The 19,754-nt window shown below is 34.2% G+C and overlaps 1 protein-coding gene across 4 annotated transcripts in view; it reads left to right on the forward strand.

Annotated features, from left to right (window-relative positions):
* ADGRG6 (adhesion G protein-coupled receptor G6) overlaps nucleotides 1-17,646 on the forward strand; it is a 183,124-nt gene extending 165,478 nt beyond the window's left edge. For 3 of the 4 annotated variants that reach the window (XM_074187712.1, XM_074187714.1, XM_074187713.1), the window contains 3 exons: nucleotides 5,433-5,534; nucleotides 7,334-7,486; nucleotides 12,779-17,646. In XM_074187712.1, the coding sequence (XP_074043813.1) occupies nucleotides 5,433-5,534; nucleotides 7,334-7,486; nucleotides 12,779-12,957 (434 nt within the window). In that variant the 3' untranslated portion in view covers nucleotides 12,958-17,646. Of the gene's footprint in view, nucleotides 1-5,432; nucleotides 5,535-7,333; nucleotides 7,487-9,747; nucleotides 9,794-12,778 lie in introns of all 4 variants that reach the window. The other variant, XM_074187715.1, reaches the window with a different exon arrangement.
* Nucleotides 17,647-19,754: the final 2,108 nt, after the last annotated feature.

A 19,754-nucleotide genomic window follows, 5' to 3' on the forward strand; every position in this document is an offset into this window, starting at 1 on the left:
AAAACTATAATATTCATAGTTATGTAGAAATTTATAATTTGTAAAGCCTTTTGAAGTATGTCCTATAAATTTTATTATCTGTATTTTTCAGATTATGAAACAGATTTATGTTATTATTATTATTGAAAATCTCCCATTATCTACCAATTTATACTTTATATAGTTCATAAGAACCCTGTGTATATAAATTCAGACAAAAAATTAGGGATTTACCCAAAGCCCAACACACAATAATTGATTGTCCCAAGACTCTAACCCTGTCTGATGTGGAGTTCAGAGCTCTTTCCAATACAACCCTCAGCTCTCCCTCTGTAGAAATCAGCATTCTGGTTGAATTATTAAAGTAAATGCCTTTTGTTAGTTTTTCATAAATGAGTAAAGAACTTTTAAAAAGACCAAAATCAAACACAAAGATGCAATAGGAAAAAAAGACAGCCAAATGACAGAGAATCTTATTTCCATTAGCATATTTGAACTAGTGGGGCTTTTAAAGCATTTCAGTTTTGTCCAGGGTTGAAGAGAGGGAAAGGAAGGACAAATAATAGTTTATCATTGACATGAGAAATTAATTCCCATATGAATTATGACTTTCTTTGTGATTCACCTTTTTAGTTTAAGACAGTCCACTATTCTCTTTTTCTAGTCTAGATTGCAGAATTCCTCTGAGATTGGTTGGTCCAACCTTATTTTTGGAACAATAATTCCCTCTTCAAATTTGTTAAATAGTGACCATTCAGACTTGTCTTGAAGGCCACCAATGAAGGCATCTAATTTGCTATGAATGATTCTGGATTCTAATTCCACTTTGGGATCGATCTGATTGTTGAAAAGTCTTTATATCAAGTCTAAATTTGCCTTTATCTATTATTTTGAGTTCTGCCCTTTGGAGACAAACAGAAGAAATCTAATCCTTATATATGATTGTCCTTAAAAATACTTGAAGATAGCTGTTATTGTTGACTCCTAAATCTTCTGTTCTCTCCTAATTTTCAAAAACTATGTGGAAATTATCTTTTATAATCTGATTAAAGTATAACCCTGTTGTTGCTAAATACCTTCTTCCCCCTTGCTGGTTTACAGTGTGAATTGATTTAAAAGTTGTATTCTATTGCATATTTCTCCTGTCTCTGACCCTCTGCCAAATCCCCCCTACCTTTCCACAGCATTTTGTAATCTTAGGTCAGTTTATGGCTAAATAAACATAATTAAGATATGAAGATGCCTCTTTAGAATTATTATGTTCAGAGATAAGTACTTTAAATAACTGTAGTACCATTTCTTTTTAGAAGAATAGGAAGGGATAGAGATCTCCTGGAGTACAGTGAAGTAGTTACTTTATAAGAGTCATTTTTCTCATAGATGAGAAAATTTTGACATGAATATAGTCAGGAAAAATGAGCAAGACTAAACTTGAACACCACAATGACTATACAAATACAAATGCAAAGAACAGGGAACACAGATGACAAGGAGAGACAGTGGAATGGAGTGGAAACAGCATAGGGTTTAGAATTTCAAAGACTTAATTTCAAATCCAGTCCCTGGAGGCAACTATGACACTGTGGATAGAGCCTGAGCCTTGGAGTCAAGAGAATCTGAATTCAAATCTGGCCTCAGACATATATTTAGCTGTGTGACCTTGGGCAAATCAATTAATCCTTACAAAAAAAAAATCAAGCCCCTGACACTTACTGTCTGTGTGACCATGCTCTTTGAGTCTCAGTTCCATATACAAAATGGGCATAACAAACACAACTACCTAATTCATAAGTTTGTTGTGAGGTCAATGGCGATAGTATATAGGTAAGGTGCTCTACAAACTTCAAAATATTTTCTAAATGTTAGCTCTTATAATAATCACTAAAAACTATTTCTTTTCTTGATTACAAATTTTATTATACTGAGCAGAATGCATGGATTTAGAAGAAAAAGGTAGAAGAACAGGGTCCAGTGGGGATAGGGGGAGTAAAAAGGACGACAGAGGAGGAAATATAAGAAGATAATGGGTGAAGGCTTTGCTCCCTTTGTTAATTGAAATCTGTAAAGTTTTACTTTGATTAACAAATAGTAATTTCAATGAAGTCCCACTCTCAGCTATTTGAATGTGGGACTTGTTACTGTTGTTGTTCCATAATGGTGCCCCTCAGGCATCCAAACTAAAAATAGAGAATGGAGAATTCTAAAGTTCACTGGTTCTTTAACTGCTTCTCATACAATAGTCAAGCAGAAGGAGTGAAGGAGAGAGTTTAATGGTCCTTGGATTTCTATCCCCATGTGTTAGCCTCTCAGCTGTACTTGGCTCAGTGGATGCATCTGTTGCTACTTCTTCCTGAGGGGTTTAAGATTCCTTTCCATACTTCCACATGTGCCTGATTCCAGATGTGCTTACCTACCACATTTCCCATGGCAGAATTTCAGAAAAAGAGAGGTTTTTGTCCCAAATGAATTTTGGTATACTAATTATCTCCAAATTAACTTAAATTCACTTAACAAAGGTTAGTCATTCCAGATTTTCAGCAGAATAACTTGTTCTGGGATGCATATTCTAATTTCAAATGGAACCAGACCCCAATGCAAAAAAACCTCCACATAAATGTAATGATAATTTCAATATTTTAATGTGTTCATTCCTAAGATCCCAAACTTCTCCTGACTACTATTTCACTTTCTTCCCACCCCTACCCCCCACCAACATCCCTCAGAGAGGAAATTGCAGGTACTGTTTAAGATATTCCTTAGTAAGGAAACTTTCTCCAGGGCTTCACAGACAGTATAAGACAGAGTTCTCATGATTTAGAATCCTATTCAAACATTGATATCTCTTAAAGCTCAGATGAAAGCTTTGTTAGTCCCAGGAAAATATGGCTCCAAAAAACATTAACAAAGGAGTAATCTCATGGTACAAAATTTTAATTCAGAACATTAATGCAAAATATAAAAGTGAGTGCATAAAAGCAACTTTATTTCCCTGTCTGTGTCTGACAGTAGTAAGGCTAGATGTTTCAAAGCTTAGTAGCTCAACACAACTGAAACAAATTATGCCCAGAGCATAGTTTTATCCTGGTGTACACAAGATATTATATAAGGTCATCTTTTTAACGTTTGAAAAGTGGAGAACTAGGAGCGGCTAGGTGGCGTAGTGAATAAAGCACTGGCCCTGGAGTCAGCAGTACCTGGGTTCAAATCTGGTCTCAGACACTTAATAATAATTACCTAGCTGTGTGGTCTTGGGAAAGCCACTTAACCCCGTTTGCCTTGCAAAAAAATCCTAAAAAAAAAAAAGTGGAGAACTAAATTGGAAGGAGCCCGAACAAGAGTCTAGTGATAGTTAGCATCTTTGGACATTTATGGTTAATATGCATAACAATTATATAAAATTAAGTATTAACATATTCATTAGTCTGAGTTAAGAAACAATGTAATATAGTGAATAGAATACAGATCTGGAGTTAGAGGACCTGAGTTCAAAATCTCTCCCTCTGACATTATTATATGTGTGAAATTGAGTATTTATGCAACTTGTTTTTTCATCTGTACAATAAGGGGGCCTGAATGAAATAGCCTTTTGTGTCTTTTCAAAGTCTAGTTCTCAGATCCTTGAGACATAAGGTGGTGTAGTACAACAGCCACTGACTTGAAGTCAGGAAACTTTAGGCTCAAATTCCTCCTTGAACACATACTAGTTGTGTGACCTTGGGCAAGTCACTTAAGCTCTATTTGCCTGAGTTTTCTTTTCTATGAAAAATAAGGAGTCTAGATTTGATGGTCTTTAAGATCCCTTTTAGCCGTAACCAATATGATGATACATATAAGCCATAAGGTCTCTTTGGTATGTTCAATTCACAAAAAACTGTTTGCTTAAATTGGTCTATAGATAACCCTTTATTAATCAATGGGAATTGATATGAAGAAGTTTCTTTGTAAGAGATCTTTGTTGAAACATGTTGGCATTGGTTGTGTGTGTGTGTGTGTGTATGTGTGTGTGTATGTGTCTGGCTTGTGTGTGTGTGTGTGTGTGTGTGTGTGTGTGTGTGTGTGTGTTTGTGTATGTTTAATCTTCAAGTGAAGCAAACTTTTTTCCTTTTTCAATTCCATGTCAAAAATTCTGCTTCTCTTGAGTCCTTCTCAGCTGAAGGTAAACAAGGCTGACTCTGAGTAAATCTTATGAAATTATGTTCTCTGTTCCTGGCCTCTTCTTTTTATATGTCCTTCTTTCCACTGGATAACTCAAGCTACTATTATATTTTCATGCTTTCTTCAATGCCACCTCCTTGGAGATCTGAAAAGGATATGATTATCAATTATTATACTTTACCTAAAAGATATTTATAGCTAAATATAAAACTATTCATTTTTAAGCATTTCTTTTCTATTTGTAAAATAAATTTGTAAAAATCATTTGTAAAATTTTTTGAAAAGATTTTCAAACCCAAGTGATCATTTAGGAATTTGTGAATGAGAGGCATTACTAGAGAAGTTCCTGAAATAACTAGATTTGTGACTAAATTGGTCCATTGTCTTTCAACCTGCCTCTCACTAGCACAGTTTGCTTGGATGGATCGGTTGAGGTTAAGGCATAATTGTAGATAGTTTTAGTAAATACTGGAGGTGAAAATATCTGTTTTTCCCTCCAGAACCTGAAGCCTGACCAATTAGTCTTCCAATCTCTCTAGACCAGGAAGTATATAGTTTTTTTTTCTTGGTCATGAACTCCTTTGGCAATATGAAGATACACATAACGAACTCAGGAATAATGTTTTTTAGATGCCTAAAATAAAATATGTAGAATTATAAAGGAAATCAATAATATTGAAATGCAGCCAAAGGAATGAGATATTTCAGAAAACAGTGAGTTTCTCTTCCCTAGTGATCTACAAGCAAGACTGGAGAACTAGCTATTAGATATATTATAGAGGAGAATATTGTTTAGACACACATGGGAATAGTTGGTCTCTTAGATTAATCCAATTCCAAGATTCTATTGTATTAACAACTGTATGAGGGAATTAGGGCAAATGGAAATTTTTACAGTTTTATCAATAAAAAAAATTAATGTCAGGTGTTTAGATGGCTTTTTCCCAAGACATTAGCTTAAATTGAGATTGAAGACTTAAAAATCCAAGTTCTCTGATAGAAAGACTAGCATTTGTTTTTCAGTATACCAGTTACCATACTCTAGAATATACTAACATTTTAATCCAGGTCATCACATGCAGAATTATGACTCTGGTTACTTGAAAAGAGAACAAGAACATTTTGGTCAAGTTAATTGTAACTATTCTAGTTCTATCCTATCACTATTTTTTAATTTTGTTCCAAAATCCTGTTCTTACATGTTAGTTCTTTAGAAATTCAGGTTGGAAACAATGTTTTACTCTGTAGAAATTATGGTCAGAGAGTTATTTAAATAAACATTTTTGTTGTTATCTCAGGGTTATTTATATTTATATTCCACTGTGCTATGAAAGAGAATGTTCAGAAACAATGGAGAAGACATCTGTGCTGTGGAAGATTTCGTTTAGCAGACAACTCAGGTAAAATAAATAATAGTGTGTGTGTCCTCTCATCTCCTCTAGTGAGCCCCCACTGATGCTTTTCTATTGATACCAAATAGTTATTAATAATAATGACACTTTCAGCCCTTAAACAGAACCATTTATTTGGCACTAAGCCAAATAAAAATCACAGATACTCATATTAAACCAAGTTCATGAATAATATATCATAATTTATACATACATCTGTGTCACATCTTACTAAATGCACTCATCTGCTGGGGAAAATGAACACATATAGGAACCTGACAGGGAAGCATGCGAAAAAGGAAAATTCATTTAAAAGAAGTTTTAGTTTATTTCATTAAATATCCCAATTAAATGTAAAAATTTTTAACATTTATTTTTTTTAATTTTGGGTTCTGAATTCTCTCCCTCCTCCACCACTTAAGAAGGCAAGCCATCTAATATCAATTATACATCTGAAGTCAAGCAAAATTTATTTCTTTGTAAGTCATGCTACAAAAGAAAATACATGGAAAATATTTCCAGAAAAATTAAGAAAGTAAAAATCTGTGCTCAAGTTTGTGTTCATAGATCATTAGTTCTCTCTCTGGAGTAAGATAATACTTTTAATCATGGATCCTTTGGAATTGCCTTGGATCATTATCTTGATCAGAGTAGCCAAGTCTTTCACAGTTGATTATCTTTACAATTACTATTTTCCCTAGAAAAGTCATGTTATGGGAGTAATTTACAACCCTGATCTGCTAGTTTTCATATCTTTAATCTAGTCAAATATCTGCATGGCTCAAAGCTTTTTCTAGTTACCACTTAACTACTGGTCATCACAATTGAATAAATCCTTTTCTCTTCAGTCCTTTGTCTTTTAGAACATTTACAAGCTCTTTGATCTTACAGCCAGTTTTAAAGGAAAATTGAGAAAGTATAAGCAAACAGTTCCCTTTAAGCTGGAGAACTGGTAATCTCATCACACTGTCTTCATGCACTACAAACCCCTAGTCACAAAATAGTTATTATTACCCTTTCTCCCTCTCTTTTATTTTTACTCCTGTAACTTATAAAACAGTTACATTCAAATGCAATATAGGGTCTAGTGCTCTGTAGATCTGATCTTAACACAGTCTAGGATCTCATTTTGATTCCTTGGAATTATATTTCTTTATTTTCACATTTTTTGTAATTTTTTAATAGATAAAAGGTTTTTTCTGTGCCTCTTTAAACTAGACTTCTTACATAAAATGAGACATACAATATTTTTATCTTTTAAACCACAGTATATTTTTATCCAAAACTATTCCCATCCTATCTAAAAACTTCCTTACTTTATATAAATTTATATATTTACATATGAATATGTACACATTCTTGTATACTCAAACAGTTTTTAATTAAATCAAAGTTTTTTCTTAGTCTTCAGGTATCAAAATGTTCAATTTAGAGGAAACGTCTTACATATTTCACCAATTAAAGTAACTCTTTTTCCTCTAAGCAAAAGTAATTTTAGGTACTTTTTAATGCTAAACTGATCTATATTTTACACATAAAGGCTATTTTAAAACCATTGGGTTTTCACCTTCAAATAAATCTCACTCAAATGAATTTTGAAAAACAATCATATTTGGGTCAAAATAAGATAATGTCTGCTTAGTGCCAACCAGATAGAAAAAGGCCACATAGAAAGATGTTTGTGATGAATTATCATAAAAATTTAGTACATAAAAATATGACCCAACTACTTGGTGAATAAGTAATAAACAGTCCATAATAATTGAAGCAGAACTGTAGAAAAAAGAGCATCTTTCTATTTTTTTCAGACTGGAGCAAGACAGCCACTAACATCATCAAGAAAAGTTCAGATAATCTGGGGAAGTCATTGTCATCAAGCTCCATTGGCTCCAACTCCACCTACCTTACATCCAAATCTAAATCCAATTCTACAACATATTTCAAAAGAAACAGTCATCCTGGTGAGTCATTTCAATAACATCTCAGAAATCCTCTTGGTGATAATAATCAGAGAAGCTGACATTTTCATAGCACTTAAAAAATATGAGAGATTTTACTATCTCCACTTGACAGATGAAGAAATTAAGATTCTAAATGCTTAAGTGACTTATCCAAGGTCATACAGTTAAATCTTTGAGGCAAGATTCAAATTCAGATCTTCGTGATATTAAGTCATGCTCTCTCTCATTGGGGAAAACAAGTCAAGTATATCCTTGGAGTACAAAAAATATCAGAAGGAACAAATCCTATTTTCCACACTTAAATGACCTGACCAGTTCTTTTATCGTTTTGCATTGTTTCTGTTACTGTATCACTTTGGTTATATCAACTTTCAATTCTTTTGTAACACCAATATTCTAAAACAAAAGATATCAAAATCATTCACTTTTAAGAATGTGGTTTTGTCTAGTTAAAAGATATAAAATTTAAGAAAGGAATTATTTGAATGATATTGATCAGTTATAATGAGGGAGTACACCCAGTGCTGATTTCTTCTGATATTAAAAATTCTTACCTTTTAGGGGGAGAACACTGCTTTTTCAGTTGTTCTTTCCAGTAAAATGTGTGGAAAAGCAAAGAGAGTGTCATCTTGAATGTCATGACCATTTTTTCTCTGCTTCTCTCACAGTTTTTTCATAATGTGTTTCTGATATTGTTTGTTAATGAAAATATTTAGAAAAGGCTTATGATTTGTGGAAGACTTTGATGGCTTGTGAAAAGCAAGGAAAATGGAGAAAACTTGTATGTTCCATTAAAAATTTGGCAATGTATTTCCAAAGGGAAATAATGTTTTTCTTTTAAATGACCAATAGGAATTTGGTGTGCAACCATTTAGATAAGAATAAATAATTATATTCCAGGTTGAAAGGTCTTCCAATAATATAATATAAAGATACTTCATTTACTTAATGATTTAATTTTAAATAACAGAAAAATGGCATGATAACTATAACACTGACCTCTGTGCCACTTTAGATGCCAGATCATAGATATGTTTATATGAAAACATGTTTTATATGTTTATATGTGTATATACATATATGTTGATATGCCATAGATATGTTTATGTGCCATTATATCACATTTTGCGGAAGGAATTGTTTGGACTGTCTGAGGTACATTTAGTCAGTTCCTGATGCACAGGAAATCCATATTAAAACCCTATCCCTGTCTGATGGAATAGTTAGCTATTCTTTCTACTATTAGAGCCCCTGGTTGGAACTGTCATGAAAGCTTTTTTAGAAAAAAAAAAGAGGTCTTATTACCTCTGTGGGTTCATAATGGAGGAAGAAGACATTTTCAAAGGCACAAATCATTTAAAAAAACTAAGATCACTGGTGTGCAAAACTTCCAGCAATGGCTAATCTGCTTGTGTTGTGCCTCTCCTCCATGCCCCCCCCCCCCCCCGCCCCAGTCTTTATTTTCCCTTCGGAAAAAAAAAAAAAGATAATCTTTCCTACCAACAGCCAAAATTTTTTTACACTGTTGTATGTTACATTGCCTGAAATTCCACCAAATTTTGGATTCATTTGGGTTATCACTCATCCTCTTAAAAAACAGAAATACTTCTGTGATAGTGAAGGAATCATCATTCAGATGCTAGTGAAAATAATTCATTCATGCTACCTTTTTCCTAATATTTAGTGGAGACCATCTATAATTGAGAAAATATCAATCATGATTAAGTAGAAAGGAAGGTTAGACATTTCTGGAACATGGAACACTTTAAGGGGCAAAGCAATATTTTATGAGAGCTCTGAGAACTTAGGGAGGAAGTAAATAAAGGAGAAAGGGAAAGGTTTCAAAAAAGGGAAATATCAAAGATGTGCCTAAATTGTGCAGAGGCCCAAAATAAAGGGAAGACACACTTTTGCTTCTCTTCAAACCCTGTATGACCTCTCACTCTCAGAAATATTGTTTGTAAATTGACATATTTCTGCTCTGCTGTAGTCTAAATAGGCTTTTTATGCAGTAATAGGAGAACAACAATTTATAAAAATTATTTTGATGGGAAAATGTGTTCTGATTCAAGCTGGTGTAAATGCTTGGGACAAAGTCATTTTGGAAATGGGGGAATGGTGTGTGTGTGTGTGTGTGTGTGTGTGTGTGTGTGTGTGTGTGTGTGTTTGGGCCTTAACAGTGCATTTAATGCATATCATGGCTATAGATTTAGTTGTTATTCCCTGGAATTGACCTAGACATTCATATGTTTATGGCATAGATAATGTCTTCTAAGAGCATTCCTTCAACAAAGGTGGATCATTCAGGTAAAATATTCATTCCTTTTATCAAATGCATGACATCTCAGTAAGGTAATGGGGGAATGAATATTTGCATGGATTTAGCCAAAAGATTTCAAGCTGCCTCAGAAAAATTCTGCTTGTCCTGCACAGTATAGCTCACTTTGCACAGTGATCCTCTCAGATGGAGGACTGGGATTTCTGAAGTTTCCAGCAAGAAAGTGTGTGCTCTGGCTATCTTCTGCATGGGGTGGCCGCAAATCTGTCCTTCTAAGAAATGTACCATGCATTCACATCCATATCAATGACATTCAAAGCAGAAAAGCATCCTGTTCTAGAAGGCTAAGGGAGGGGGGTTAGAAAACTTTATTTTTATACCGCATTTATGAATTACAAAGTGTGTCATGGTACATTTGTTGAAGTAGTAAATGAGGAAATAGCTCTTCCAGAGCTTATCCTTACAAAAATTTTATCTGCTTAAGAATGTATCATAGAATAAAAGTTCACACCACTAGCCAGTGGTTTTCAGTCTTCCATTTACGTTCTAATTCCACATTGGTCATTATTTAGATTTACCCAGAATGCTAGGAATGATGCTTCTATTGAATTATTGCTCCTGTACAAAAAATTGTCTAAGGAGATCAATATATCAGGACCTAGGTTTGTAAATGGGTAGGTGGGTAGAAGAGAAATAGTTAAAATTTTAAACATGTAGAATCAAAACTGAATATTCAACAGATGTAGAAAGCATTAGTAGATAGGGAGTTAAAGAATTATAAATAAAAGATTAAAGGTTTACAGATTTTTGTGTGGAGAGGGACTGTTTTTATTTCAAATCAAGTAAAGCTTAGGTTAGTAGAAGATTCTTTATAGAAATACCCTTTCCCCAAAAGAAAACCATTGGCTGGTGAATAGATGAACAAGGAGAAGCAAGGCTCAACTGGCTTGTTTAGAAACTTGTATGTGGTCAGTGATCCTGACTCATGGAGCCTTCTTTCCACAAGTATCAAGAAATGATGATTCTGCTGCTTCAATCTGTCCATTCTTCATTTCCTAAATGACTTTTTGTTCTTTGCTCATATTTCCTTTGTGTGTGGGTTGATAGCAACATTTCCTATTTTAATCCATATTTTATTTCATGTGTATAATTGGACAAGAACTGAAAGAATGTATTATAGTACAAATGATGATAATGATTTTCTTTAACAAAGCTGAAAATATAAGATGCCTTGAGCTTAAAGAGTTTTATTATTTCACAGTGTGCTTCTCTTTCTGCCTTCTCTACAGAAAGTAGAAAGGAGTAAGACAAAGCAGTAGTCATGCTCTGACAGGCATATGGGAGCATCACCAATACAGTCTGACCCTCATGCAGACAGTGGGTGTTGTTCATTATTAGAGCACTCTCTATCACTTGGCTTTAAGGTACTACTACACTTGGATCTTTGATGGAGGAATTTAATCATAGGATAATAAGGCCATAGATTTTGAGTGATAGTGAATATAGAGTTCATTTGATCCCATTTTTATGGACGAGAAAACTGAAGCCCAAGGAGATTAAAAGACTTTCCTTTTGTTCAAGATCACCCAGGAGGTATGTCAGATAATATTTGAACTCAAATATTTCAAAGACAGAAGAGGAGAAGGAAATAACCATTTATATAGTGTCAACTAAATGTCAGAACTATACTAAGTGCTTTACAAATATCTCTTGATTCTTACAATATTGCATAGTAGATTTCCCCATTTAATAAGTGAGGAAACTGAGATAAATAGCGGTTAAGTGAATTGCCCAGAATCATGCAGTTAGTAAGTATCTAAGGTCAAATTTGAACTCAAATCTTCTTGACTCGAGACTCAGTACTCTGGCCACTATACCACCTAATCTCAACTTTAACATCAGTGCATGTGAGGACAGTAAAATACATCTAAAACCTCAGAATGGAAGGGATATTTCAAAAAATCTTTAGATCCAAATTTAGAAATTTCCTTGGGAAACAAATTATCAGTAAGGAAGCACTTTCCAGAAGTAGTTTATCATTATGTAGTCCAACTCCATTTGCCTAATCTTTGAACCCATGATTTCCTGTATTTATCAATTTCATTAAAAGTCATTTAGCAGCTACCATGTAACTCTCAGTATTATTGAGTTTAAGGCAGTTTGACATAAATGGATAGAGGAACCACCTTGCCAACAGGAAGACTTGGGTTCTATCTAGTGTGCCTTTACTCTCTGGGTGATTCTGGGAAAAGAACAAAACCTCCTATTGCTCTAGGCAATGCCTATAAGTTATAAGACTATAAGTAGCAAAATAAGTACATCCTACTACTTCAGAGGTTGAAGAAATCTTATATAGGAGTTATTTATACAAATGATATCAGAGGTCAAGTCTATACAAATTTAGGATAATATATATTTACATGGAAAGATATTTCTTAGAAGAAAAACTGTCTTCTTTATTTTTAGCTCAGAAAGTGTTTTTTTCCTAAGTTTCAATAATCTCAGAGACTACAAATATTATTTCTTAGTATACATTGGAAAACAATTATATTAGCTTTTCTCCATGTTCTTCTAATCATTTTTGATATATTTTGTGACAGTATTTTATGTAAGCACAATTTTGCTTTGATTTGTCTGTCTCAGATAGTTTTTCTAAGCAGTTTCCAAATTGTCTTTCTTCTTTGGCTTTCTGAAAGATATCAGTTATAAAAATATCATTCATATAGTCCCCCTTCCTAAAATTATAGAAATTAAATTAACATGCCAGGAAATATTAGATCCCCAATTTGAATATAATCTCCCCTTCCCCAAACACCTTGATTCAGAAATGCTTGGCAGCCTACTGCTTAACCTTGGGATAATGCTCAATGCTGTTGAATGAAAGGAAGTAGATTATAGTTTGCAAAGCTCTGCTACCTGTATGCTTTTAATCAATAATGCATAGTAGAATATTAAGAAGCTCAGGCAAAAGCCTGCCCAGATTGTGACCTAATTTCTTGTTTCATTTCCCACAGAGAGTGTTTTTGTGGACAAGTCCTCATCAAAGCTTACTCATCTGGATGGAGAACAAACATCAATCATCCCTGTCCATCAGGTCATTGACAAGGTCAAAGGTTACTGCAACGCTCACTCTGACAACTTCTACAAAAACATCATCATGTCAGACACTTTTGGCCACAGCACAAAATTTTAATTGGGTTTTGTTACAGTAAACAGAAATCAGCTACTATCTCCCAAATAGAGACCTACAGGCATAACAAAGTACCACTGGGAAATATAAATGTACCATTACCTAGGTAATACTATACATTGGGAAAATATGTAATTTTTAAAAAAATTACAAAGACTATTGTGAAATTTACAATGGAGCTCATCTGTGCCTTTCTCCCATGGTGGAGTGTTCCACCATTCCCTAAACCTCAGCTTTCTGACAGCAACATGACTCAGTAGCCACAGGGAACACTATGTATTTTTATAGCTGAATCATACCAATCAGAACTGAAGAATATTTAACAAAACAGTGGACAAGGTTAAAACAAGAGTCAAAAATCAATCCCAATTGAAAACGTACATTGTTGGTGTTCCAAATATCATTATTCTCTACAGAGTCTTCTCCTCTATTAAAAGAAAAATGAATTTTCATCACTATATATGGCTGGCTTCCTAAAAGTTCTCCCCCATTCTGGTTCCATATTTTCTTCATATGTCTGACTTATAGATGAAATTTGAAGCAGATTAAAAAATATATATTTATTCTCATCCAAAGATCATAAAATATCATTTATTAGTTTATTTTTAACTATTTCAAAGCTAATTGTTTAATATGTTAACTTCATAAGTGAGATCATATTTTCACCATCTATAATCTTGTCAAAAACACACTACATTTCTGAGATGTACATGTAATATATAGACAGTCATCAGACAATATAATGTAAGCAATGCAAGTTAGAGAAGGATCGGGGTCAGTTTACTAGTACTTTCTTCTGGAGATTACCAAACAGTTCAATTAAGAAAACTATTTCTCCTTTTTTGAACTATAATTGAGGATGCCTAAGGGAAGATGATTCCATCTGTTAACATAATTAACATTTTAAGAAAACATTGAGAGAAAGGAACTATACACACACACACACACACACACACACACACACACACACACACACATGTCTACATGTCCCCTATGTTCCCCAATTCTTAAATATGGAAGAGTTTAAAGTGTATACACTGGGAATCCATTCAGTAATTCAAGTATCTATGCCTAAAGATAGCTACAGTAGCTGCTTATCCACCCAGAGGTTTCACATCCCATGAATTTGCAGTGTCTGCTTTTGGGATGTTTCTAGTTAAGTTCCGTGGATGTACCATGAAATAGTGTATTTGTGAGAAAATCTGACATTAATAGATCATATTTGGAGTGTTACAAAATGGCTTCATTCTGCTGACTACCTGCATATGCAGGCATTTTCAAGCACCTGAGGAGAGCCTTAATTAATTTTTAGGATACTGACAGGAAATGGATGCTTGGTTGCTACATAGTACACAAGAGAGTGCATTTTGACTTTGCTTAAAGTTATGACTGTGTTAAATGGAACTTTTTTAGAATTTGATTTAGTACAGGCTCTACATTTAATATTCACTCCCTGCCTCCTGGGAAACTGTATGGAAAGCATCCATATCTAGGTAGACAACTACCCCATCTGTGAGAAATACTGACTTGTGAGGGGCCTGGACCTGCTTGGAGACCTGAACAGGAAATTTCTTTTAATATATTTCTGGCAATCTGAATCTGTGACTTGCCCTCTATCTTAGAACAGCATGAGACTAGTTATTTCCCTGAAGTCAGCCCCAAAGTGATCCAAATATTCTTTAAAATGTAACAGGTCTTTGAGTATCATAACCAATGATTCTGAGCCATTTCTCTCAAAGGCTCTCACTGATTTCCTACTGGGAAGGGGTTGTCATTCTTTATTACCTTGATGAGATCATTAAGTGATAAGATATTGGGTCTTTCCTGATATTATCCCTTTGTTTGATTCTGCAGAAGACTTGAAATATTACCCCAGGAGAGGTGGCCAGGTGTCCTAATCCAATCATTAAATAATACAGATTAAGTAAGTTAAGAAACCAGGGTGGGTAGGGGGAACTTACCATTTTTGTAGAACAGGGATTCCTTTCTTTTAGCCATTGCTGTTTATTTTTTCCAATTACAGAGATAGTTTTCAGTACTCATTATTGTAAAATTTTCTCCATCCCTCCTCTCCCTCTCCCCTTCTTAAGACAAGCAATTCGATATTGGTCCTACATGCACATTAAGGTTAAACATATTTCCATATTAGTCATGCTATGAAAGAAGAATCAGAAGAAAATGAAAAAAAAAAACAGGAGAAAGAAAAAACAAACTAAAAAAAGAGAAAATTGTTTTAATTTTCATTCAGACTTCATTGTTCTTTATCTTAATGTGGATGACATTTTTCATCATTTTTTTCCAAATTGTCTTGGATCATTGTACTTCTGAGAAAAGTTAAGTCTTTCACAGTTGATCATCATACAATGTTACTGTGTATAATATTCTCTTGGTTCTGTTCATTTCACTCAGCATCAGTTCATGTAAATATTTTCAGTTTTTTTCTGAAATTCATTTGTTCATCATTTCTTAATGAACAATAGTGTTTGATAACTTCATATATCACAATTTGTTCAGCCATTCCCCAATTTCCAATTCTTTGTCACCACAAAAAGGACCACTATAAATATTTTTGTACATGTGGATCTTTTTCCTTTTATATGATCCTTCTGGGATACAGACCTAATAGTGGTATTGCTGGATCAAAGGGTATACACAGTTTTATAATCCTTTGGGCATGGTACAGCAGACATTCTTGACCTGTTTTCTTGTGTTGGATCACTTTGATAGGTGAGTCTATGGGTCCCTTCTCAGAATAATATTTCTCAATATATAACAAAATATATAGAATTATAATGGAAATTAATGACAAATATATTTATCTAAATACAAAATATATCTAAAGTTAAAAATTCAAAGACCAAGCTTAAGAGCCCTATTAGAACATCTCTTAGATGAAATTAAATTTACTGAAAACTTGAACTTATGTTCAGAAAACTCAACCTGCTTTTACCTAAGCAATCTATCCACCATGCTAATTTGCTTTTTTATAGAGATTCAGAATAGAGTCAGTTAGCAGGTTATTGCTGGGATATTTTCACCTCCAAAATAGGTTTACTTGACAATGCCTAAAGTACAGTTTTAAACAAACCTCTGTTTTATATTCCTCATAATACCCAATCAGCAATGCAAAATTCCTGCAATCATATGGAAGAAGAAGAAATGAATGAACATGGAGATATACAAACAAAATGAAGACATTGAGTCAAATTCTACCCTCATTCCTGATGTTAAAGTCTTGCAAGCCTAATCCTCAAAATTACAAAAGTGTAATAGAGGGGAAAGAATTTGACTCAGGGAGTACAAAGACTTAGACCTTAGTATACTCTCTTTGAAAGTCAGGTCACATTAGCTTTGATTGTCCTTTATGGAGAGTTGCCTTTTTTCTTTTCTTTCTTTCTTTCTTTTTTACTACCATGTAGTAGAGTTGCAAATTGTCAGTCGCAGATGCTTTGAGTTCTTGTCACTGTAGCTTGCAATGTAAAGATTTCCTTTGTCTATTGTCAGTATAGCCTCTCTTGTATATATTTATTTATTTTTGTGTCTTCAAATGTTACTTTTTTTCATAACTCCATACTGTTAGCTTTGTTGTTTTAATGAACTTTCCTTTGGAAGGGAAATGAGAGGGTGGGGAGGGAAGAGAAAGGTATTGTATATATTTTCTAAAACTTTGTGAAATATTTTCTGTAGCACTCTCTTTGATGGAAAAAAAAATGACTGTGAGCATAAACTGAAATTATTAGTAAGAAGTTAGCACAGTAGATTTGTCATTTTCCTGAAATGGAAATTTTTTAAAATAAATACTTATGATGTTAATATTCCAAATTATTAAATTCCTTTATGCGTGAATGTTTTTGTTTCTGACTTTTCAATAGGAAAAGATTATCTGACAGCTGGAAAATAACCTGCCACCAATTAAACATGTGACATAGATTTGCTTTGCCAAATCAATAGGAACAAACTTGTAGCCAGTGTCCAGATTTCTAGGATACAAATAAACTTAAGAGTCTCTTATTTTCATCACTGACTGATGCAATGTCAAGCATTGTTGCTGTGTATGTTCTTTCACTGGGAAGCCCTCAGTTTTCCAAGTAAGGAACACAAAAAAAATCTTCATTACTTGGGAGGCTAAAGATTAGATTGCCTTCTCACTGATACCTAGTCATTGCTTCCACTGTACAGGAACTGAAAAGTGGCAGATTTCAGCCAACTTTATTTTCAGAATGAGTTACAGGGTGCTACCAGCCATTTCATTAGAACAGTGGTTATTTAGGGTAATCCCCTTTCTCCAAAGAGCCAAGACCCAATTTGGCCCTCAGCCTCACTCAGCAAGGTTTCTGCTGAATATTAAATTGTGTGGCACTCTGGCAAATGATTACTAAGATCATCTTAGCCAACTGTCACAACTCCTGGCCAAACCAAGTTAGGAAAACACACAAGCAGTTGCTTATGGCTCATCTTCAGAAACATATTACAATATGACTTCAGAAAGTACAGGGGAAAAGAGGGGGGGATTTCATTTGATCTGCAAGATGAAACTTGTGTCTTATTGGAGAGAATGTATTCCTAGTATTTCTAAAATTCGGAGGAATTGAATTTTATAAAAACAGTGTTTTGGAAGTGCTACAGCTGAATAACATTCCTCTACACCCAGATAAAGGCATCAGGACTTTTCCCCCCTCTCTTTCATTTCAAAGAGGAATGGTTCAAGTAACAGTTTTGTTTTTCTGCTACCCTGGTGAAGATGAAAATAAATATGAAATTTTGCCTTCATATTCCATAGCATGTCAGCAAATCAAGGAAATTCATTCCATTGCCATAAGCACCTCAAAACTGAACTAAGAATCTAGGGGAAGAGGCATAAAAACCTAAGATTCTTGTTATATTGAATTGAAAGGTCACTTTTTTCTATTATGTTTTATGAACCAACTGGAATCATTAAAATGTTTAGATCTGGTGACTTTTGAATGTCATAACATGTAATGTCAAAACATTTAAAGTACAATGTAGTATGAGGTTCTTTTTTTTGCATATTGCCCTACTAAACTATAATTTCTCTGAGAACCAGGACTATATCTTATCAAGCAGTAAGGGGAAGTGAAAAAAAAAAAAACACTGGATTAGGAATTATAACACCTGGGTTCAAATCTATTTTATCCTTTACTCAGCTATTGACACCATCCTTCTGAATTTCAGGTCTGATGATATCACAGCCTCCCCTTCATAATTTCTTGTCCTTTCAGTCTATTCCAGAGTCCCCCAAATACCCCCATTATAAAATATAAACTCCTGTTTGGCTTTTAAAGTCCTTTAAATTCTTTCTACTTCTCTGGTGTTATTACATTTTGCTTTCTTACATGTACTCTATAATCTAGTAACATAACAACCCAGACAACTCTTCTATTTGTACAAGACACTATATATCTCAATTTGGGCCAATTTCCTCAATTCCTGAAAGATTCTTCTCGCTAGTCAGCCTCCCAACTTCTTTTATTTTCCTCAGGGATTTAGCTAAAGTCCCACCTGCTGCAAGAAAATTTTCCCTGTCTTCCTGCATGCTACTGCCTTTCCTCTGAAATACCTCCAAATTGATAGCTAGCTAGTTAGATGATAGTTCTTGTCTGTATAGTTATTTACAGGTTGTTTCCCTCTTTAGATAAAATTATAACTCCTTGAGAGCTGGGTCTATTTTCACTTTTCTTTGTATCTTAAGTATGTAACACATGCTATTGTTCTCAATGAGTGCATTTTGATGACTTCAAACACTACCTCCCTAATTTGCTGAATTTGGATAGTTACTTAACCTCTTTGGGCCACAATTTGCTTAGGCTTCTACTTCCAAGATTGTCAAAGAACACCAGTTCATCCCCTGGGACCAGATACTGCCTCCTTGGATCTAGTTATCAGGTGTGAATGGGTCACCAAGATCATTTTTTAAATTACATGACTTCTAAGGGTCATTCCATCTCCAAATGTGAGTCTTTTGGTCTAAGCCTTGTATCTTCCTAATATACTTCATATATTTGGCAGAATAATTGAAGTATGAGTGCCTACAATGTACCTGTTGAGCAAGATTCAAGGGAAATGTAAGACTAGGTTTCTTGCTTCAAGGAGTTTATGGTTTACACTGAGAAGATGAAATTTATGAATATGAAATGATTTTCATTTGAAGAGTAGAATGTTTACCCAGTTATTTCTTCACTTTTAAGTTTTGTTGCATATTAGAATGAACACAGTCCATTCAACACCTGCACTAAGGCATCTCCAACTTATCTAGTTCATATTGTTCCTTCACTTAGTTGATAATTATCACAGTGGAAGGAACCCTGGCTTTGAAGTTCAAATATCTGAGTTTAAATCCTGTCTCTGACTCTGCCACTGTGACCCTCTACTTCTAAAGTCCTCTCTACTTCTAATTCCAATGATACTTTAGTGGTATCAGGAAAATAATGTTTTATGGTCAAGGTTAAGACAGAAAAGTATAAGGGGCAGTTAGGTGACACAGTGGATAGAGGGCCAGCCCTGGAGTCAAGAGAACCTGAGTTCAAATCCAACCTCAGACACTTAATTACCTGTGTGACCTTGGGCAAGTTACTGAACTCCATTGTCTTACAAAAAGCCAAAAGAGAAAAAGAAAAAAGAAAAAAAGAAATTAAAAGTAGAAGAAGCTGCTAGTACATTCCATATAGGAATATTTGGGGCCTCCTGCTATATGTGTCATCCATTGTGTAGTCACTGGTATGCAAAGAGAAAAATGAAATGGTCCCTGCCTTGGGTGGGGGGAGACTTCTTTAAAGAGGTAA

Source organism: Macrotis lagotis, chromosome 5 (assembly GCF_037893015.1).
Source record: "Macrotis lagotis isolate mMagLag1 chromosome 5, bilby.v1.9.chrom.fasta, whole genome shotgun sequence".
NCBI classification, from domain to species: Eukaryota; Metazoa; Chordata; class Mammalia; order Peramelemorphia; family Peramelidae; genus Macrotis; species Macrotis lagotis.